This window comes from Anopheles maculipalpis, chromosome 3RL (assembly GCF_943734695.1).
Source record: "Anopheles maculipalpis chromosome 3RL, idAnoMacuDA_375_x, whole genome shotgun sequence".
Taxonomy (NCBI): Eukaryota; Metazoa; Arthropoda; class Insecta; order Diptera; family Culicidae; genus Anopheles; species Anopheles maculipalpis.
The window spans coordinates 20,017,795-20,041,137 of record NC_064872.1 but is presented as its reverse complement, the minus strand read 5'-3'; the positions used below and the strand labels follow the sequence as shown (position 1 = coordinate 20,041,137).

General features: G+C 41.5%; 3 protein-coding genes across 3 annotated transcripts in view; 1 reads left to right on the top strand and 2 right to left on the bottom strand.

Moving 5' to 3' along the window:
- The window catches only part of LOC126564886 (geranylgeranyl transferase type-1 subunit beta), a 322,137-nt gene that overhangs the window by 66,368 nt on the left and 232,426 nt on the right, over positions 1–23,343 (bottom strand). The window lies entirely within an intron of this gene.
- LOC126565490 (uncharacterized) overlaps positions 1–23,343 on the top strand; it is a 500,287-nt gene that overhangs the window by 451,848 nt on the left and 25,096 nt on the right. The window lies entirely within an intron of this gene.
- LOC126565121 (zwei Ig domain protein zig-8-like) lies at positions 280–7,914 on the bottom strand. The gene is made up of 7 exons (XM_050222262.1): positions 7,840–7,914; positions 6,872–7,104; positions 6,671–6,787; positions 4,464–4,557; positions 2,830–2,957; positions 707–875; positions 280–437 (listed from the first exon to the last, which is right to left on the bottom strand). Exons 1-7 carry the CDS (start codon positions 7,892–7,894, stop codon positions 325–327), a joined length of 909 nt encoding a protein of 302 aa, XP_050078219.1. The 5' UTR covers positions 7,895–7,914; the 3' UTR covers positions 280–324.

Sequence of the window (23,343 nt, the reverse complement as noted above, 5' to 3'; positions counted from 1 at the left end):
AAAGTCAGCAATGACAGGGGAAGACCTCTCTCAAGAAGAGTAACTTCGAAAACGGTTGCAAATACATAAAAAAAAATTTTTTAGTCTCAAAAATAACATTAACTCCTTGTTTAGCTATTTTTACTTAATTCAAATAACAAGTTCAACTTACTCTTGAATTCGTGCACAGTAAAATCTTCAAAAACCCTTATTTATAAGTTAAAGTAAACCTGAAACCCATTTGCAGCGGAAACAAAAACGGTCCCGACATAAACTTCTCTTGGTGCTCGGTAAAAGCAAAATGGCATCGATTGACATGCAAATGAATTGCTGTGGGGACAAATCTTATCGCACTGGGAACGCCCTTACTACCACCACCAACAGTACCAACAGGACCGCCGCTAGTACGCCGCTACCTCGCAATCCTTTGCTGCCTTGTATCGCGGCAGGATGTTCGCCTGCAGTTTTCCATTACACCGCGAGTCATCCGATTGTTCCGGCGTGTGGTGGTTGGTCGTCGAGCACAGTTGGAAGAAAATGGAAGAAGAAAAAGAAAAAGGCGCATACGCACCATGAATGAGGATGATGGAGGAAAATGCGGTGCCCCATCTATGCCATCGAATGCGAGGATAGTAATTTCAATCAAGTAAATCTCGACGGTTGGAGAGTTTGGGTTGGCTCACCTAGCGCCGTTGTGCAGCGGAGCACATTGCAAATTGCCACTTACCATTAAGCACATGGACGTGTACCGTCATTGGGTTGGCCGTCGACGGCAGGCACGTGTACTTGCCGGAATCAGTAGACTTGGCGCGCTGGATCAGCAGATAGGAGGTCGTTATGTCACCCTTTTCCGTAATCACCGACACACCACCACGTGCCGAATCGTAGTTTATTTCCTGTGCAATGATCGAGTGCAAATTATAAGGATTTAGCAGATTCGTGTCTTATGCAAATGGAGATAATTTAATAATGGTACACCATTTGGAGAGGAAAAGAATGGGTAAAGAGTTTGCCTGATTTCTGCAAATTTGGTTAAGAAATAAATAAATGTAAACGTCACGATTATTCAATCCATCAAAGCAGGCGTCAAAACGTCATAAACAGTTGGTACGTCTCAGGGACACAAGTCATAAAATATGCAAAAGGAAACCTACACTATATATTATGAAACACAAAAAGAACTACCCCGTCTTAGCCAACCTTGAAATTGGCTTCTGCGTCATCAGTGCAACATGCCAGCCACAAACACTAAATTACGGTTCTATTTCTAGCAGCAGAACTGCGCTAACGGAAACGAACGATTCCATGGGAGGCCTTTTTGGGCCTTAAAATAGAACCAATGACTTTGTATGTATGTTGCGCTACCAAGGAAAGACACTGAGCCACCGAGGTGCTTTAGAGTGCCCATAATGTAGACGGAAAACTGACGGAGAAGCAAAATACTCTAAGCCATCGTTAGGCCTTCCGAAAGTAAAACTCATTTTGAATGTTTGCGTACAAACAGTTTGTCAGCAGGCGAGTAGGCGTTGGTATGAAATTTTAATGACAGTTTGAGCGTATAAAAAGATAGATGGATTATCTCACAAGAACCTTTGTGCTATTTTTATGCAAAAAAAAATCATAAACTTTATTTGAATACAGGATCATATAACATTAATATAATGGAAAATGAGATAGATAGGGCTGAATGAGCTATTAAACATAGCTTCATTGCTTAGAATGTTACATTTCAACGCTTATATCAAGCTAGGAAAGTTAGCGCAGGAATTGATTACTTAATGCCCAAAAACATAACTTTTATTAAGATGAGCTATCAGGTTAGCAGCATGTTTTACATTTTAAAAATCTTTCGAAGTTCACTATGCAGGTTGCATACATTCCGGCGAATAAAATTTACCATTTGGGATTTCGAAAGTTTTTAATGTACATAAAAATTGAACAATAAATGGTGTACTGTTCTTTTTTCTTTTTGTTTCACCTCACTTTAAGAATGATTATTGATCACTAATGAAGTTTCCTCCTTAATCCTACTATACAATTCCATTCAATTCTAAACGATTCTACCACCAAGAGCGACGGCAAAAATCGGTTTTTAACCTTTCATTAAATCGAATCAATTAACGCTCTATTACGTATTGTGTTAGGGCTCGGTAATTGGCCCCGATTTACCACTAATTGTTTGTTGTTAAATCACACCGCTCAGTGTGAGGTAGAAAAAAGCAACCGTAAACTTCAACCATTTAAAACAAAAATGGAAACCTATTCCATTCGTTTTGCAACAATGCTTGCTCACTGCTATCGACCCATAATTAAGAACTTGCATCCCTTGATCACTGTGGGTTTGTGTGATGGTACTTAAGCACCGCTATCGAATTTACGCAACAGAACATTGCCAGCACGAAATTGGTTCATTTAGCGTTGAACCCTTAAAAGCAAACATCAATAACACGCCGTGGGTGGGTTCCACAGTTTGTATCGTTTCGCACACTTATTCGGGGAACACGAAATAGCACTTCTGCCGTCGTGTGGATAACAAACAAAAAACATTAACCTAACAAATTGCTACAAATTATGCAAACGACGAGAACGCATTAAATCAATCTGGAGAAATTTACCTACACTTTTCAGTGGAATATTTCAAGGTATTAAAGAGAGTATCGTGCTTTTGTCTTTTCGGTATGTAAGTTTAAGTCGTAATAATAAATTTATAACCATACACAAAACATAGTAAAATGCAAAACTTGATATACTCATCGGTTGAATAAAAATTCACCTTAAAATAGGCAAACCACAAAACAAACTACTAAGGGAATCATTTATTTAAACACCCATTTGCGGTCCAACGCTTACCTCTCCATTGTGGGTCCACTGTATTAATGGCGGTGGTTCAGGAAGGTGTCTTACAATACAGGTAAGGTTCACCGTGGACCCGGTATCGATGTACAGATCCGGTCCTCCGATAATGGTCGTGATGGGTTCTGTAAAATTACAAAACATTTAGAGTACACTTTTAATTGCTTCTTGTTACAACAATACACGCCAACGGGCTCTTCATTAAGAAGCGTTTACTGCTAATTATGTTCCTTTTAGGCAACAGCATTCGATACAGAGTCATGAGCACGTTGCAACATCTCAGGACAGCAAACGTCAGTGAAGCCCAACCCTGCCAGCTAGGTTGAGAAATTGTTTGTTCAAAGGGTATAATTTATCAATCTTACCATCGCTCACGGACAGACGAGGCGAAAACTATAGATTACAACCAGCTGAGAGGTGTTTATTAATTTCTCAAGATTCTGCCCCACACATCCAGTGCGCCCTGCAATTTATTAGCTGAACGATGCAGATTCTCCTTCGGTACTGGTGCAGTGGATAGGACCAAAGGTCCCACTGCGATAATAACGCCACCGCATCGGGTAAATCTAACACCAAACCGTCCGATGAAATAATTTATTCGCCAAAACGTAGCACACTTCACCTACCAACGGTTTCGGAATCCAGTCGCCCTGAAAGCTTACCAAGGTTTGCCGAAGCACACGGTCTTCAAAACTGTTGACGCGCACATAATGGCCTTTTGCTGGGCGAAATGTGCGTACGCCCGTACCACGCAGCCCGGTAGCCGTACATCCCGGGCTGGGCGATGCGCCAGGGAATTGTCGATGTAATGAAATTCCACATCAGCAACCGGATTACATCCAGCACACAAGGGGGAAAGCTTTGCCCCGGTGCCAACGATGCGCACATGATGGATGATAATGGCAATGATTTCCATCGGGAAATCGCTTATCGCTTTTTATTAAGCCACTAAACGGTTGGATTCTCGCGATTCTTAACATCAGTTGCAACTTTCGGTGGCGTACTTTAAGCGACACTAGTTCAGTTAGTAAGTGAGCACACTTTAATCTAACCTGTTTTTGGTGGTAAAAGTCAAAACCATAAACATCGCTTAATTGCTCGTTAAACGACCGACGGCGTGTAATCTGGTAAGATGCGGACGAAAGCTCGTACCACGTTAAGGATCAAACTTAATTAGTCTGTCAATCTCTTATTGGGTAAGAATTTGCCATCGGGGCATTACGGGCTCTTGCTGAATGTAGACATTATTTGGCTTGCTGCTACTACTACTGCTGCTGCTGGTGGTTGTAACAACATCCTCAAAGGAGCCTTCCAAGAAACAAGGGCAAACACTTCTTGGAATAATGTTAACAGACTCAGCACAAGAAAAGAAGGCTGCCACGGCAGCTCACAACAACAAAAAATCTAATCAACAAATGCTCGTGTGAAATTGGTTCTCGATTTCAAGATCCCCTTCCTACCTCGACACTAAATGGATCCATCGTTCCCTTGGACGACGCAAACAAAAGCCCATCCCCAACATCATCCAGCATGTAGTGCAGTTTGACCAAGGAAATCCCTGACCTTTTTGGGGCCTCATCCGCGCCTGGGGAGTGCTACACGCCATCCCGTAAAACCAATAAACAACTTACCAACAACCGACAACATCATGGAGTAACCGACCGGTGGCGTTGTGGAGATTTGACACTCGTACACACCGGAATCACGCTGCTGCGGGTACAGGACCTATTCCACGTCGGTGGTGCAGAGTTTCGGGAATAAAAAAGAAGACGAAAGAAAACGAAAGTGTCAAAATGTATTTCTGCGGCGTTGTATGAGCGAAACGGTTTTGAACAACAATTTGGAGAAGGAAAACAAAAATGACGTATGCACACGAAAGCAAACAAAAAACAACATTCACTTGCCCATTGCCAACATGCCGTCACATTTGGAGAAGGATCTGAGAGCGCGCGTCCCCAAAAGCCCAATCGAACGATAAGCCATCAAGATTGCGTTTTTCTGAGGGATGGGAAGGATTGGAACACGATACGATACACGATCGGATTTCATCGGATTGGAAGTTTGGTACTGCGGTTTTTCTCTCACCCCCCCCCCCCCCCCCCACCCACCCAAGATAACCCGAAACATCTATCGATCGACGAGAAGGATAATGTTGGACGGATAATTGAGTTGCTGGTTTGAAGGTTTGTTTCGCTCTAAAGTATATTTCGGAAACTTTGGCCGATTTTGCTTTCCTTGAGCAGTGTTGTGCGAGAGAGCTTCGCTTTGTGTCTGAAAAGCGATGAGTTTGATGTGTATCGGCAAGGGGCTTTTGTGTGTGCGTTTCGATGTATAGATAGATGCGGCACGTCTATTTCCGTACCGCAGCCTTCACACGCTTTCGGAAGAATGGTTCGAAACTTTGTTAAGCTATTGATACGGTCCCGATTTGGAGATGTTAAGGGAATAACGGGTTGCTACTGATTGTTTGTGGTAAACTATGTTTACTATCCTCAACGGAACTGGCGAAAGGCTTGGAGTCCGAGGAATATTTGTTGGCTAGGTCTGGTTTGTTTAAAGGTGAAAAGTTTTTAAATCAATTTTTGTTTATTGATTTAAACTAACATTAATTTTGTTTTCATTGTTCCATGACAAGGTGATATGAATGTAAATAGTTTCCTTGTAAAACGTCAATCCTCTTAACATAACTACTAATTAGTGCGAATTGCATAGTTTTAGGCGTATATTGGGAACAGATAAATGTTAGTAACTGTAAATCTATTCTTTTTCTTTTCCTTCTCATCTATTTCTCCCCTTGATTGGATTCTCTGCTGATCGCTTTCATACAATTATGGTTAGTTTTACGCAAGATATATGTATTGAGATGAATTTTAATCATCTGTAGTGTATCTTGAAGTGCCAGTAAATTACTTGATCGCACCCGTCCACCTATCTACGAACTACTCAAGCAGCTTTATTGTCAGTTTTGCTTCAAATTGCATGAAAAAGATAAACATCAAGATGATTTTGTTTTTATAAACATTGAAAGTTTTAATAACAAAAAAAGAACTAAAGATACTAAATATTGCAAAACTAAAATGATGAAAGACCAATTTGTTAGGCTCTTTAACAGGGATGCAATACTATATTTGTTTAAATGACTTATTACATATTACACATCTGTGTTCACTCTAGCATCACTATAAAAAATATATTAAAGTAACTCAAAAGCTAGCATAAAAACATAAAATTCCTATGACAAACGCAGCCATAAAACGTGACATTCAATTATCTCATCTCCACTCAACGCTTGGTTTGGCGCTTGACAAGTTCGATTATGTGCCATTAATAGCGATTGCTCTATTAAATTGTATAATGAATCCACTACAAAGGTCGTGCTGGACCTACAAAACCTTGGAAACAGCGCATTAACCACCATTACCACCTCATTGAATGACCAAATATGTGTAACCCGTCCTAATCCTGATCGGCTGATCGGGTGTTTGGGCGGCACTCCGAATTTTGGTTCTAATAAAACACGACTATCATCCCACCCTGGCATCCCGTACACCCACTCCCCATAATCGGTCAGATTACCGGTTAATGAAAATCTTAACCAAAACGTGCGACCCACAAGGAAGCAACGCACGATGTCTTTTATAGCCACGCTGGGGAACCATAATTTGATGCGGCATATTGGCGCCGGGGACAGCTTTTACGCCGTCAAATAACTTATCAAGCTCGTTATCATGAATAGTAATGAGCGTTGCTGATGTTGGGCGGACTGCGGCGGAATGAAAGGACTCTTGGGAAGGGACACCACAAAATCCCCTCTGTGACGTCTTCGAGGATGGCTCACCTTCAGCGACCAGTCGTCCAGCTGTGGATTGTGTACGCTCTGGTAGCGTTGGTCGGAGGTGTACGTCGCTTTGCCGACCGTCAGCAGATGCAGATCCCGGTGCCGAATCCAGGATACCTAAGGAAGAACAGCAGGAATAGAACGAACGGCCAAAACCGGTGTGCGGGGCTTAATTAAATTAACTGCTTCCGGGCGACCTACCGTGCGGTTGCCGAGGTTGCGCACGCGACAATTTAGATAGGCCGTGTTGCCGACGAGTGCCGTGACGTTGCGCGAAGCCGAGATGTCAAAGTAGGGCCCCCGGTCTAGGGGATTTTTTGCTGCGTCGTCCTCCAGCTCGGCCTCGTCGAAAGAGGACGTCTGGAAGTAGTGCTTCGGTGGTGTGTAAGTGTGCGGCTCGTCGATATCCACCGACTGCGAGCGTGAGAACTGACCTGCAAAATTGAAGAAAAGGATTAGCTGAGGTGAGGCGTCGGCTTCGGTTGAACGGTTCGTTGCACTTGTTTGTCCTTGCTGCTGCTGCAGCTGCTGACAGGAGATTACCAACTAGTATCTCGTGTTCGAGCGTGTCTCAGCGAAATTTGTCCGCAGATTGATTGGAAGTGTATTATTGGACATGCAAGAATCGTGTTTGGGGATTGTAATCCTGTACAGGTATTAGTGTTTATTTCTCCGATGACAAGGCGATAGAACATTTGTCCTTTGGTCAGTGAATAAATTAACATCAGACTTGTATTAAAGCTCCGTGAAATCATAAGCATTACGTTTGAAGTAGAATTAGTGAATAACACAAAAAATCTATATTGTCACGCAGATTGCATGATTTTAGTAACTTAAAAAGAGGGGAAGTATATTGTGCTCAAGAGATATTATTGGCATGATATTTTACAGCTTCATATTGAGGCTCATTTAATATTGCTTCAATATAGGGTAAAAATGGGAAGAAATTTTGGTTTTAACGCAAAACTCAGTATACAATTTTATAAAATCCTTCATGACATCATGAAAGATGAAACAAATAAGTTATGTATGTATCAAAAGGGATATTTTCACTCAAATTGCATAACTTTAGGCAATCACAACTAAAACTTATTGAACTTGACCTCAATAAGAACCTGAGGATGTTTTTGGATCTTTGTGTAAAACTAAAGAACATTCTAACCACTTACCGTAGCTGATGTTGAGGAGAATCATCACAACCGCTATTTGCTTCATAGTTCCCATGTGTTAACCCAATCCATATTCTGAAAAACACACAATAGACAGGAAAAAAATAAATCCTCTTTTCAGCGTTCCACAACGGCGTGCCTTCCGTAACCAATAAAATACCAATTCTAAAGGACAAATAAACACAAAGCACACGCTAACGCTAAATCCAAACGCGTAAGAAGACAGAAATAAAGCTGTCACCTTATTTCGACGCGCTGAACAGAAGTGGTGAAGAATTTCTTTCTGGCTCCTTAAAATGCATACCACCAACACCGGTTGTTGGCATCGTGCAACTCATTAACACAACGACGACAAGAGCGAGGTACAGCCAATGGGCCAACCTGTCTGAGCTTGTTTCTTGTACGCTAATTTATAGCTTGCCATTCCATTGAAATACGGTTGAAATGAGCACATTTTTCTTGCTTTTCCACTGAGCTTCAACCTTCCCGCGCGCGCGTGTGTGTGTGTGTGTGTGTGTGTGTTTGTGTCAAGGTGATCCCGACAGGCGGTAGGGAAAAAGCAAACAAATTTTCTTCGCCCCTTCTTTAACTCGAAACATTTCTAACAATAAAAATAACGACGGTCGAGCTGTGAACCTTACGAAAGAAAAAATGGATCCGCTCAGAATCGACACCCGACACTTATACGAGCAATGTCGAGGATCTCTCGGCCGCCTTCAAAGTCTTTGGTAGCAAATACTATGAAGCCAAAGCTTACTGTTTGCAATATTTATAAGACATCCTACCGTTTTACACCTGCGACATTTGGAAACGCTCCGTATACAATGCTAAAGCTGACGCAAGGTGTTGTGCTTGCGAACCTTCATTCGATCGTGTCTCGTTAGGGATGTATGCCTCACAAGAAAGTGTGCGTGTGTAGGTTCCTCGTTTTATTTTCCGCTATCAAACCACGGGGTTTTTCGTTGATGGTGCTGCTGTACCACCAGAAGTCTGCCAAGGGTGATGATGTTTTGCTTTCATTTTAGCTCAAATCCACATCACCGGGCTTAACGAAGAGCGTTTTGCCAGAGATTCCGGGGTTCGACTCCATCGGTTCCAAATAGGAGCATATCTTTCGCATGCTTTTCGGTCCGCATCCAAGTTTCTCCCTCCTTCCCTTCGCCGTCTGCTCTATGCCCCTTCATCCCACACATCAAGACGAAAAACAAACGAACCAAAAATGGCAACCAGCTTCCGCTTGCCTTCGCCACGGTTGGAGCTGCGAAACTCGTCCGGAATGCTCAACAATCGCCAGCCTCTGACAGCTTACAATTTTTAACGAAGCAGTACCAAGCGAGCTGCTCCCCTAGAACCCACCCCCAGAAATTTATCGTAAAACGTACGCCAAAGAAAAACATCCGAACGAAGACGAACGTACCATTTTGCGTTGCACGCTGCAAAAGAATGTGACGCTGGGTGAGTTTGCTGTGCGAGGATCAAACTTTTTGCAGTTCTTTTATTTTTACCGCTATTTTGTGAAGCTTTTGTTGTTGAAGAATGTTTACATTTTCTTCTGTTTCGAAACAGCAGTAACGCAAGTTTGTTTCTTGATAAGAATTTAAGGAAAATGTTAACAAACAGCCGCTGCACTCTGCTGCTAGTTTAATTTTCATTGAATTTTCTTCTGAGAAAAAGCCATCAATCGTTTTTGGTTGTTTGAGGTGATCATGCTGACTACTGTTTTTTTTTTCCTTAAATTTGGATGAAATGAAAACACTAAAGCAAACTGGATTTTAGCACTCAAAGTGGCTAAAATTTCTAAGAAAAAATAAGACGTTTTTAGGTGAAACTACGAATCCTGTAGATGTATATATTTAATGTAAATGAAACAACGATCCTAAACAAAGCTGAATCAAACGCTTGGAAAAAGTGAAATTCACCTTGCAAAAAAGTATACATCTATCTTCATTATTCATCTTCATAGAAATATTAATTGCAATCAATATGTTTTTTTTTTTATATCCTCTCTTACTAAAGCGAAAAGTTAACAGTTCATAGCGTAGACGCAAAGTAGTTTACAGTTTCAAACTAAATATTTGTAATAAATATTGATAATTTAAGCAATAACTAAAAGGTTCTACAAATTTATTCGTAAAGTATCACTAAGCAATATGCTAAAGATGTGCTATGAGCAACGAAAAGTATCGTTAAATTAAAGAGATTCACACCTGTGCTTAACACTTTAAGCCAATCAATCATTTGACTGACAGAGAGCCCTATCATGCTGGATAAGTTAAGGTAATTTACCGCCTACTCAAATCTCGTTAACGTTAGCATCAGTAAATGGAAAAGGAAGGTACGGAGAACTTAGATGAGCAAAACAAGAAACCTTAAATTTCCAATACACCTCACATTCGAAGCAATTTTCTGTTCACTTTACCAACGAAACTTTATGCACGCACGTAAATGTATGCAACAGCGATTCATGTTTCTCAAAGCAGTTCAAATGATTCGGCATAATATCTAAAAGAGTTCTTCTGAAGTTCTTCGAGGAATGGGGTGACTGGATTCAACTGGAAAATGCATGCAATAAAGACGAACGATGTCTTTCAAAAAATGAAAATATTTGTGTCCCTAAAATTCCATCCATGATCAATTTCATCTCAAACTCTGTGTGTGTGTGCTGTAAAGTGACATTTGACGCGAGTTGGAAGCATCAAAGGCTCAATATACACTCTCAACGTATAGTTCATTAACACCCACACTTAACAAAACAAAACAAAAAGTCAATGCAAACCGACCCTACAATTCAAAATGCTGTGAAGAAAAATCTCTGTAACTAAAAGCCTCTCTAGCAACTGATTTTTTGTGCTCACCTACATCTTTCGGTACAGCTTTTTTTCGTACGGGCAATCCTTAAACAACAACCCCACAAAAAAACGGGTTGGAAAGGGGCCTAAAACCAAAAAAAGCGCACAGCAAGCGCTCACAAAAATGCAGGAAAATAAATGAGTTAACTTTTTGCCACACCCGAATACCACCCGGGTAACAGTAGTAAAAAGTTTTTTTTCTCAAATTTCCCTTGAGAGAAAGCTCGTATGTATCGAGTGCGTGCATTTGTGCGTGTATGTTCTGAGGAAAAAGCGTCAAAATGGGTAACCCTAAGGGCCAACCAACTAGAGAAGGAAAGAGCAACAAAAAAAAATCCATTACGTAATCGAACAGTGCAAGCATATTCGCACAAATTTACACCTCCTTCAAGAGGAACCACTATTCCGACTTCCCTTTTACCGATTCCGGGGGCTCGTTTTTCCCATGAAAGCACAAATAAAACACCCCCCCCCCCCCCACCCCCTCAAAATCCATGACCGATCGCCGTTCGCTTGTTCCATGCTGATGATTAATGGTTACCCGGAATGGTGTTGGTGCTCGAGTTTTATTCCATATTCTTCCTGCCAGTGTACGGCGTGTGTTTGGGAGTGAAAAAATGAATTAACCCATGGCAAAAAGGATTCGTGCGAAATTTGCCACCCTGGTTCCTAGTCCCCAAGTCTTGGAAATGGGATTATATTCAAATAAATACTCCCGTACCGATGCCGCAAGCGCACACGTATGTTTAAGCGTTTGATTGGCGAAATAAAAGTGGAGCAGCAAGCTGGAAGTAAAATAACTAGCATGCAAAAGCGCAGCAGGGAAGCAAACCATATTATACAACCAAATTGATGTCTGCAGATGGCAGCATGGATTGTGTTTTCGATTCCGTAAAAAAGGAATACTCGCACTACGGTCCTTAGGCGACCGGTTGGTAGAAAATGTAATCTTTTTGCATTGGCTAAAAAACATGTAGGATTAACAGGAAGTCCTCAAAGTGGCGCCATGTAGGTGTTTCTGCATGTAATGTTTAGTTTTATATAAATTATTAAATTTCTGAAGAACTGAACTGTTCCTGTTTTCAGTGACGGATAAAGCTCTATCGAAGCCTTTGGCGGAATGAATATCGGAGCCAATTACCACCAGCATCAAAAGTGTTGACCAAATAAAAGAAAGGGGAGGGGGACTGCGTCGCATTAGAGGTTCTTGTGAAGACATGTTGTTGACAACAATCCGAACCTTCCCACCCTTCCCCTTCCCAGGACTGACTATCCAACTACGTGGAATGGGCAAGAATAGTAAACTAATCGATGACAGACTTGACCTTAGAAGGTCGTTAAGTAAAAAAGAAACAGAAGAGTCATCTGTCAGGGCCTCAGGCGGCCGTCTAATTCGTCCACTGTTAAATTCGCTAATGTCTATTATCATCTGTTCTTGTGTACGGCTTAAACAGTTTTTACGGAGGTACCAGACTTCAAACAATTTGTAGAATTCATCTCATTTCACGTCTGGAGGATTTCGAAGTGGCGATCCAATAACAACCAATAACAATTAAAATTGAATTGTTATTGATTTAAAATTAACATCTTTCATTGCTCATCGAGGAAAAACAAGGAATTCCTATCATGGTCCTAAATTAGATCACTGTACCACGTACGAATTAGCTCAGAAAATCTTAAATACGCTGGAAACAATCTGCGCATCTTTGCGCAGAATGCAGAGTTACAAATCCCGAAAAAAAAAACACATGATACAATCTCCCGTCATGGCCATATCGGCACAGTGTGGATGCTCCGTGAAATTGCTAGCTTATGCGGATATATCCGCAGATGCGAGAAAACGCACGCCCCAATTCCTTGGGGGGCCATCAAACAAAACCATAAGACAGCGCCGGGAGCACGCGTGTGGCCATTGCGCGAGAGGAGCAAACAACAAACCAACCGCAACCGTTTGGTGGCCTCGAACCTGGGGTGGAAAGTTCTATTGCTAAATTATGAGCACCAAGTGGGATGAGCACCAAAAACCCTCCAGGAAACCTCCCGACGCGAGCGTATGTTTTCGCCGCCGGAAAACCGCGTCCTCGTGTACAATTTGTTCAATTATGAAAGCTTTTTGGATCCGGGCGCTTGTAATAAGGAGCCCCCGAAGATTGCAGCCCTCCTTTCCTGCTCGTTCCTCGCAGCTGGCTGGGTGCGAAACTTTTGGCTTCCTCGGCATCGACACCAAACGCGCCCAGAAAGGATCGCAGGATATCGGTAACGCTATCGCGTATTGTGTATCCTTCGCATGGATCTCTGGACGCACCAAACAAAAGCATTTTGCTGGCAAACATCAAAAGGAAAACACTCACCAATGGGGTCTTTTTTTTCTATTGCTGCTGGAGGTTGAGTGTGTGCTTGGGTGATGGGAGGTTTCCCATCAAATTGATACCCTTGTATGCATGCGTGTGTATGTGAGTGTGTGTACAAACAAGGTTTAACACAAAAACAACATCTCCTTCCTTCCGAGAACGCGTGCCCTCACTGCCAAAACACGGGGGAAAACTTTTTGAAGCTTTCTGAGACTTTCCTGAGGAAGATTCGCCCTTCTGCTCACACGGTATGTGTCAGTTGGAGGTTTTTCTTTTTTTTTACTTTCCAAAAAAAACGGGACGCTTCTTCCTTTGCCCCTTGAATCCGCCTGTCTATTGAAAAGCAGCGATAGCCTTTAGCTCAGCTTCAGTGCTGCTGGCCCGGAATCGGATAAGATGTTAAGCGTTTTTTTTTTTTTTAATCTCATCCCAAGTTGCTACGCAGGGAGATTGTTTCCCACATTCTCGCCACCAGTTGTTGTTACAGGTTTACAAATAATGTTTCAAGAAAACGGTTCACTTTCAGGGCGAAAAACAGTACACACAAAGGATGAGAAGGTAACACGTTTTAATACACCTTTGTCTGCCGCAAAGTACACATCCTCATCCTGTCCAGGCAGTAAGTTATCTGCAGATATGTACACGTGCACGCAGTTTGAATGTCGAGTGTTGGTTGAAAGGAAATGGATAAGGGGGCAGGAGAAGGGGGATGAATTATGCCCTCCTTCCACCTATCGCTTCAGGCTACAACATACAGGAAGTGCAAATTGCCCACTCGCACACACACTTGACTGCTTTTTCCGCATTCAGCAAGCTCTCGCTCGAGGGCTATTGAACATAATGCTATTTATCTTTTGTTCTGTTATTGCTCACCAACACTAGCCACGGTCTGCGCGCCCTACTCAACAAGTACATCATCCGGATGTAAATCCATAAAAAAGACCCTCAAAATTACACTCCCTAACGAGCTGGTTAGCAGTTAACCCTATCGTTTGTCGTGCATAAGAAGGCTATTTTACAACACATTGTAGCGTGTGTTTACACACGAGCAAACACCACAACAGCAAATTGTATGGGTGAAACTGTGTGTGTGTGTTTTTCTTTTTAATTCAAGCATTAAACTCACTCCTACGGCCTGCGTCAGGAACACAGATTGGCTTAATGTGACATACCGAACTGAATCGTTTTAGAAGATATGTGGTATTATTTTCCCCAAAAAAGCTCCCATTTATCATAAACCATTCATTGTGCTTGCATAAAACCGGAGGATACATTAAATATTTCTTCAGAAAGCACTTGGTGGCGCTATATGATATGACGCTTGAATGACAGGCTTTTAGGGAAAACAGTGTCGTTCACTGAATGCGGTTGCCGAGTGTTGTGGTGCGCTCGGGTACAACATAATTTGACAGGTTTTAGCGTAGGCTTTAGGATGGCAATTTTTCATCATCCATTTGCATACTTGAGTAAATTGGTTGTGTATTGTTTTATGAAATTAGGATGTGATGAGATTCATTTAAAAGTTAATGACTGAGTTTAGCACAGGCAATTTTAATAGTTATAATTTAAAAAAGCCGCTGCCGATTGATCTTTTCCTAAACATTTCTTTCTTATCCTAACGGTTATGCTGATCATCTACTGCTTGGTAGTCCGATGATCCAGAGAGTACGCATCCGTAGTATGGTGGCCTACACCTGCGCGATCTCTAAAAGTGGAGTCCTTTCAGTGAAAATTCACAAAATTTGTTTTACATTTCTGGTGGGCTTCCGTAGATTATGACGGTCGATGTGCGCTCCTCGGTTTAGATACGCTACGGCAGCGTGCCCGTCACATGCAGAGATCTGTTGTGGCGGACCATTTGGACAACCGAAGCGAATTGCCGAATCGTATCTGCTTTCCCTCGAAAAAGGATTCCTTGACGTAGAGGAGCACCGTATTCGTTTACCTATGATCAATTCTAGTTTACGTATCGTGAGTTTCATAATAAGTCCCATAAGTCCCTGTAATCATTGGCGTCCTTGTCATGATGAGCTTTTTTGTATTTTTAATAGCGAAAGTTTTAGGACGCTTGAACCGAACCTAGTATTCCTTTGAATTTTTAAATAAAATAACCTCAACTCTTTTTACGGGGAATGGTCGTGATGGAATTTGATCCCTGGTCTTGATGAAAGTGTATAAAAACTAGACAAACTGAGTATTTCCTCCCTGCTTTTGGCCTTATACCGGATATGTTCGGTTATATGTTCGGTGTGTGTTGAATGAGTGGTTAATGTTCTGGTAGCAAAAACAAAAACAAAATGTTTTTAAGATACGGCGCAAGCCGTCATACTTAAAATAAATAAAAAAGCATTGGTGTTTTGTGTTGGAATGTGTCAGTGGTAGGCTAAGAAATCATTTTGTAAATGAATCACAAAGAATTGGGAACACTACAAATATACTCGTACGCCAAACGGTCACAGAGAGCCGCGAATACTATTTCAATTCGTCGCATTTGAATATCACATAAAAGGCCAGATAACGATCAAAAGTATTCAAGCAAATTAGACTTTCTGCTTGGAACAGAATTTTTATCAACTACGTTCTTTATGTCTGTCTTTTTAACTTTATTTGAGAGCTTTATATGTTCACGACAAATCAGTCTAAAATAACTTTTTAACTTAACTTTTTTTATTTTTTGTAAGAACATTAAGCTCTATTCAAACTCTAAATGAGGCCTGGCCTCACTCAGTTTTATGTGAATTAAAATAAAATATGCTTCAAATTAATAAACATTCAATCATCTTCTTGGTTTAACGAACTCTAAGGTCATGCCGGCCATCTAATGGCTTTCTAGACTGCCGATACCACGTAGTTGGATAGTCAGTCCTCACTACGGGGGGGACGGTCCGGATGGGATGTGAACCCCGGTCCAGCCGTTTGAAGACCGGCGCCGCTATCGTCTATACCACCGGGCCGCCCAACACTCAATCCTAAATTCTAAATAAAAGAATTGATAATTATGTTTTCTAACACATCCATATCATAAAACACAATAATTGAAAAATAACAATACAAAGAAAAGATTACACGTTACTTAAAAAAAACCATAAATAGCTCTATTGATCACATACTTTCATTTCCCACCGCCATACATAGCACATTGCCTTCTGCCTTTATTCGAAATTCATGCTTTTCTTACAATTCTTGTTATTAAAATCCTTCAATAAGAAACGGGGTTCCAATCCCATCCGGATCGTCCCTTCATAGTGAGGACTGACTATCCAACTACGCGGTCTCGGCAAGTCTAGTAAGCCATTTGATGACCTTAGAGTCTAGTAAGCCAGCGTGATCTTAGAGGTCGTTAAGCCAAGAAGCAGAAGAGCAACAAAGTGCACTGCCAAAATTGAATTGCAATTGAATAAAGAACACTTCTAAAATGCAATGGCTGTTTGGTTATGGTTATTTGTGGTGTATATAATGTCAATAATATAATATGCGGTCCGGTAAGAGGGGCGACAATCACGACGCCAGTCTTCACATGGCAGGTTTAGGGTTCAATTTCCATCCGGATCGTTTCACCGTAGTGAACTATCCAACTACGTGGTTCCAGAAAGTCTAGCAAGCCGTTAGATAGAAGGCCGGCGAGAGCTAGAAGGACTTTTAAGTAGAAGGAGTGGTAAAAAGAACAAAATTAAAGCCTTAAATGTACGCAAATTGATATTTACATTTCTTAAAAAATTCTATGCTAGTAAAACTGTGTTCGAAAGTCAGGTATTTGGCCTTTACATTATATTTAACATTTTTTTCTTGTGAATTTTTCTCCTTTTGAAGCTAACTATTTTCTCTAAAAGCAACACTAAGTGGTTTCCTATTTCTATAACTTGTAAGAGGTTTCATATGTTTGCCTAACCTCCAGCTGTCGCCCAGCTTTGTAGATTTCTCCTTTTTCTTCCTTTTATATCCTCTTTCTTGCTTATCCTCAGACCGCTTCAAAAACTCTATGATAAATGGTGTACCAATTTTGACCTTCGCAAGATTTACAACCAAACGCAAATGCGTCCGTTTACTTCCCTCGTCAAGATTTATGTCAGGGTTACGTACCAACAAAAAAAGAAATACATACAGCAAGCCTTCAGCTTAAACAAATAGAACTGGTTCCATTGCGAAGTGTAACACAATGGATGGAGCCTGGTGTGATGATGGCTGTTGAACCAGCCGGGAGAAAGCTCATCCAACCTCAGACAAGTCACTCTTTATTAGCGAAAAAGAAGACATTATCCTTCGAGCGCCGAGTTTTACCAAATGTGAGAAAAAAGGAAAAACCGTCACCGAAATGAGATTACAACACATTGGGTGCCCAATTCCGTACCAAAGCAAAAAGCAAAACAGACAAAAACAACCAAACCACTCCAAAGTGCCGTCTTTTATTTGCCCAACGTAATTACGGCCGGCTTTTTCATCGTCACCCACGAAACGATTCGAGCCAGCCGTCTGACGACCATTTAACGATGCAGTGCCGACGCTTTCGAATGCTTTCGGCAGGCCCGATGGCCTGCTATCTTCCGGTGCTTGATCGCCCTTTAAACGTAAATTACGCGCTAAAAACACATTCGCATCGTTTGCTCCGTTCGCTGGAAGGGCCTTAAGTTTGAATCATTGCTTCGGCGAATCATAGTTCATTACTATTCGAAAGAGGAAAGTAAAACATCCGCCGGGCAATAACAACAGTAGCAGCAACAAACAATGACCGGATACTAACACAGCGAACGCGTTCTTCCTGTCACCAAAATGGAACCTTATTTGAAATTTCAACAAGCGCACTCCACAAAGAAATGGAAACAGAGCAAACGAAGCACCAGCGAGCGATAGCAATTACTTCGCCCGGACACAACTACAGGCACATTGTTGTGAAGATAAACGAGTGTCGAAAAAATGATCGCAGGAAGAAATGGCAAAACCATGCGCCTCAACTTTTTTTTCCCCCCAAAGCAGCACAAGCGAAACAAAACATAAAATGAAGGAAAAATCAAGTCACCGAGTGCAAGAGGAAGAAAAAACACTCCCACAAACATCCGGTAACGAAACGAAGCACCTAGCAAATCGGGAGCGAAAAGTTATGCTCGAGAAAATTTCTTCCACCTTGGGTTGGGAAATAAAAAGCACACGAAACGGAAGCACGGCGAAGGCCTTTTTTCCCACACGCCACCAGTGGAAGCAGCAGGAGCTCATCCGCTTCCGAGCAAGTACTAGATACTTCCTGGGCGGCTGGGCGAGACCGTAGGAAATCTGATTAAAATGGAACATTTTAACTATCGAGGCATCGGAAGGCTCGGTTTAGGACCGTGCGATGCGGAAGGAAATTCAATCCCTCAGCCCCAGCCCGGAAAGGCAGCGGCCCGGTAGCGAGCTGAATGTTGATGAGCTTTTGAGTAAGTGAAGTACGGAGTATCGGTTCCCGTTTGCTGGTCAGCGTTGCCCTAATGAAGTCTCATCGGCGCGGTTGGTACCGTTGGGCAGTGAATCTTATTATGTGCATTATTTCCCCGACGGTCAGCATTAGTGTAAAAGTCAAGTGACGATGACATATTTCCAATTAAAGTGTATTGTGTTTGATGATTTTGATGATGATGGATATATGTTTAGTTGAGTGAGAGTTCTTGAGTGCGCCATTTTTAAATGTTTAGAGCAACATCAAGAATGGGAAAGTTTATTCACATTTCGAACCAAATAGTATAAAGTTTGCTGTCCCTTGTCGACAAAAAATACCACTTAAAGCAGCTCCGTGTAGTGTAAATGTAGGAAATAATTAATCCTTGAGAGTCAAGATGTAGCATAACTGCTTTGAATCTTAACAATATTTTATTTACATAGACATTTCGTAACCTCATAGAAACAAACAATTATCAATTGTTTGCTCAACATGAACATTATAGAAACCTATCAGCGCATCCGGCTAGCGAGTGACGCAATGCAATATAATATCAATTCAAAACAACCAGCGCGCCGAACATCGATCGGTGCGCATGTGCAGACTCCGATTAGCAACACAAAACAAATAACTTTATACATATCGTACCATAGCAATCAGATAGAACCAATGACGAATGATGTTCGACACATTCAACACAGACTCAGCAATCGATCCCACCGCGACTGATCAGTACAATAAAAGCGACACAATACAATAGGAAACAATCGATTTCATTGATTACATTTTAGGCGTACGTAAACTTCTTTGAACAAAATGCAATAACAAAAAGGAAAACCAAGAAGGAATATTTTTCGATTACAAAAAGGGAGCAAATACTATTGTGACTAAGAATTGGGTATGAATAAAGTTGACTTCTCAGGCCCAGAGGAGCTATCTAGTGAGAAGGTACAACAAGCTGAAGCTTGTGTTCAATTCTTTCTAGTGGTTTCAGTGTCCCCCTACACAAGGTAAGGCCTCAAAGCTCTAACATACCTCTAAGGGATGTTCCATCTGAATATCCAAAGCCACCTGGCCGACTTGCTACACCGATGAGCATCGAGAGTCCCTCAACCAAAGGTGAGGTCTCGATGCCTTCAAAGTTACAGTCAGGAAAATTCTCATCCAGACACTGCCTGGGCAGTCAATCAAAAGAAAGATATTGGTTCGCACAGCTAACAATCACGTTGTACAGTTCTCGTCGCGATTTTAAGTCCAAGTTTTTTCTTCCCCACCACAAAGGCATTTAAGTTTGGAGATTTCACTCAAGTGTCTATAATACCTGATGATCAAAGCTTGTAAGTTTATAAATATTTCTACAGATCTGGTATGTACAGTGTGTAGAATCCCTTATCCTGATTCCTATTCAGATTCTTTATCCTGATTCCTTATTAAATCCTGATTCCTATTCAGATCCAAGCATTTCAATACAAATCAACCTAACCAGAAACCGATTTTTTGAGGAATTTGATCCAGTTTTTTATGTTCCCACCACAAGTCTGCATAGTTTAAATAAATCAATTGTATATAGTCCTGGGTGCTGCCAATGTGATCTGATATTTTAGGAAAAAGTATTTAGAAGCAGAGGATTTCACGATGATAAAGGCGACAGTGATGTCAGTCTTCACATGACAGGACCGTGGTTCAAATCCCATCCGAACCGGTTCCCTGTTGTTAGGACTGTCTGTCCAACTACATTATAGTGGCAAGTCCAGTAAGTCATTCGATGGACGTCGGGACAGAGTTTTTTTTTGTTCGTAAAGGACGGCCAGGCCGTAGTGCTGAAGGGACCACGTTGGTCGTTAAACAAAGAAGAAGAAGAAGAAGCTTTTGAGTTTTTTCGCCAATTCTGTAAGACTGAATTCATCTTTGTTTTATTCTTAACCATCAAGTAAATTAATTTTCTTGGTAACGAAATGTCATAATATTTCTGTAAAATGTCTAAATATTTTTTTAATTTTTCAATGTAGCGATTCTAAAGGGCAAACTTCATCCACACTACATATTTTAATAATTAATTGTAAAAAGATACAGGGCTGGCCGATTGTATTTCGAAAGAGGAGCTGGCCTTCATACGGCTGTACCTGGGGTCAAATCCCATATGGACAGTTCCCCCTGAAGTCTGACGTAGTAACAATGAGTCTAGTAAGCCATTAAATGGCCGGCGTGACCAAGTAGGTCTATGAGCCAAGAAGAAGTAGTAACGTAGTAAACAGTTGGCTTAAAAATTGCAAGCAATTATTAAAAACAAACTATCGATGAAGAATTCTATTGATAAAACGCTTGAAATGACCAGAGCAAAGCCTACAAGAAAAAAATAAAAACGCTCATGCGCCTTTATGTAGGTTTTTCAATGCAATTTATTAATCTCTTTAAATCTTCCTAGTTATAATTGCCCAAATGCAAATTAATTGCTTGTTTAGTGCTGGTCAATAATAAAAGTTAATTTTTTTTTCATACACCTTTTTCGGCTATACTATTCAAAACATAATATACCTTACATCCAGCCCTGGGAGGGTAAAAACACTAACTCAACATTGCCCCATAAACTACTAATTTCCTATCCAACCCAAACCTAAGTGAACTTAGCTTTGCCCATCATACAGCTCATTAATTTATCATCAACCCAAAAGCCTGGGATGTTTGCGTATGTTTACGTTTACCGGCCATACCGTACCAAAAAGGTTCCTGCAAAAGCCAGAAACCATGCCGATCTAGCAAAATCTACCAACCCAGCAGCTTAGCATAAACATAAACCTTCCCAAAAACCCATCCGCATCCGAAATGGATTAATGGTGGCCGGGGCCGGCACTCCAAGTTCGAGCGGTATGGCTCCAAACAGAACCAAATAAAAACCAGCGCCCCACTCAATGGCGCCAGTTTTTGCGGATGGATCGACTTTTTCTTCCTGCGTGTGTGTGTGTTCTTAAAGGCTCGCTCTAATCCTGCGAACCATAGCACCGGAACCACGTGCTAGGTCACGTCTATCTTCCCGTCAGCCTACACAAAAACTGCCGATGAAGTGACGCCTAATTTCTGAGAACCTCTGCCGTTCGTTGGAATGTGCGAGCACAAATGCGGGTAATAAAGAAAGATTATAAATTAATTTTGCATCAGACCTGACGGTGAACGATGAGCTGTGAAACAAGCACAGTCCGCGTACCGTCCTTGTTGGTAGATTGTTTAATTGCAAAATGTAACAAAAAAGTTTTGTACAAGAATCTCTCCAGGAAAACAATTCGAAAAAGCTTCAGCAAAGCACATTCAACAAATTCTTCATAAAATCTTCTCGTTTCGCATCCAACGCCAACGCCATCATCTGTTGGTTTGATTAATTAAATTTGGCCGATAAATTAATCCTGCGTGTTGAGTATATAAAAATGGCAAGTTGAAACCCTCCAGCTATCCAGAAAACAAGGACCAACACAAAATGTCTACCCATGCTAGCAATTTTGATCGAGCAGCAACATACCTGTTTAAAAAATGTTCATGTTAATCGTTTTCTGCACCTTCTGCTTTCACCGCTCAAACAACTCCCTTAAACGGTACCATTAATCCTTGAAACATCCATTATCCATCGTTTTTTGCTTCACACTTGTCGTCGACTGCGTCGTTTGAATGCTCTATAACCCTCGCGTTTTTTTTTTTTTCACTTCAAAACAAGCAACAAGCACGCACACAAACACACACTTTTTGCTGAAATTCCTACGCCCACTTCCTGCCCACTTAGTGGGAAATTCTTTCACTCTTCCAACTTCCTGCTTTCACTCGGTGAGCACACCAAAGTAGATGACAATTTACACCTTCCTGCAACAACAGAAGGAAAAAAAAAGAGCGGAAAGGAAGTTTAACTGGTTTGAACTTTCCTTTCGCTTTTTTTTTTTCATACTTTCGGGATCGTATATTGTACCGTTGTAAAAGAACACCGAACACACACCCGGACGCACTGGAGGTGAAGAAAATCCGATCGACCGGATGGTAAAAGGGCGACCATCATTTTTCCACCTCAATTAGTTTGATGCGGTGCCTTCACGCCGTCCATTCCGTTCCACACGAGTGGCCAGGCCCGGGGCGAAGGAAATGAAAGAAAAAAGGCAAGGAAAAACCCACTCCTGAGGGGTCGATAAAGTGCCGCCCGTGACCGTTGGCGCGCCAATGTTGCCGATTCTCTTTGCTGACCTTTTCCACTTTGCACTTCTTGGCAAGAAAAACACAACCACCTCGGCTCGGAACCGGTGATGTATACTTTAACGGGTTCGTTGCAGCGTTGACCAGAAGAATGGGCTGCCAAAAACAAACAATGGGTTTGGCTGTTTTTTTTTTTGCTTTCCCTTGCTACTTCGAAATCTTTTCTTCTTCCTCTGCTTTATTTATTATGATCTGGCGGAAAATTTAATTTTTCTCCTTCACATTTCTTGGAAAGTAACGAATACCGGCGTCCTCTTGAGGGCGTTTTAATTTTTCTTTTCTCTCGCACGCTCTCTCTCTCTCTCTCTCTCTCTCTCTCTCTCTCTCTCTCTCTCTCTCTCTCTCTCTTCTTTCATACTTCACTGCGTTTCCTCCAACATTATGAAATTTCCTAAAGAAAAGCTTTAAGTATTCGATCACTTTAAGTCGCAAAGTTATGCTCCAACGCAAGCGACACACGACAAAAGCACGAACACACTGCACGCGATACAAACATAAGGACTCGATACGCACAGGAAAACTCAATCAGTAGCGCACGCACACACACGCACAAATACACACCGATGGAACTGATATTTGCCTTCTTCTACTCGGTTTTTTGCCAACACTTGCTGCATTTTCTCCCCATCCAAAACAAACCCCAGCAATATTCGCGAACAATCACTGAACC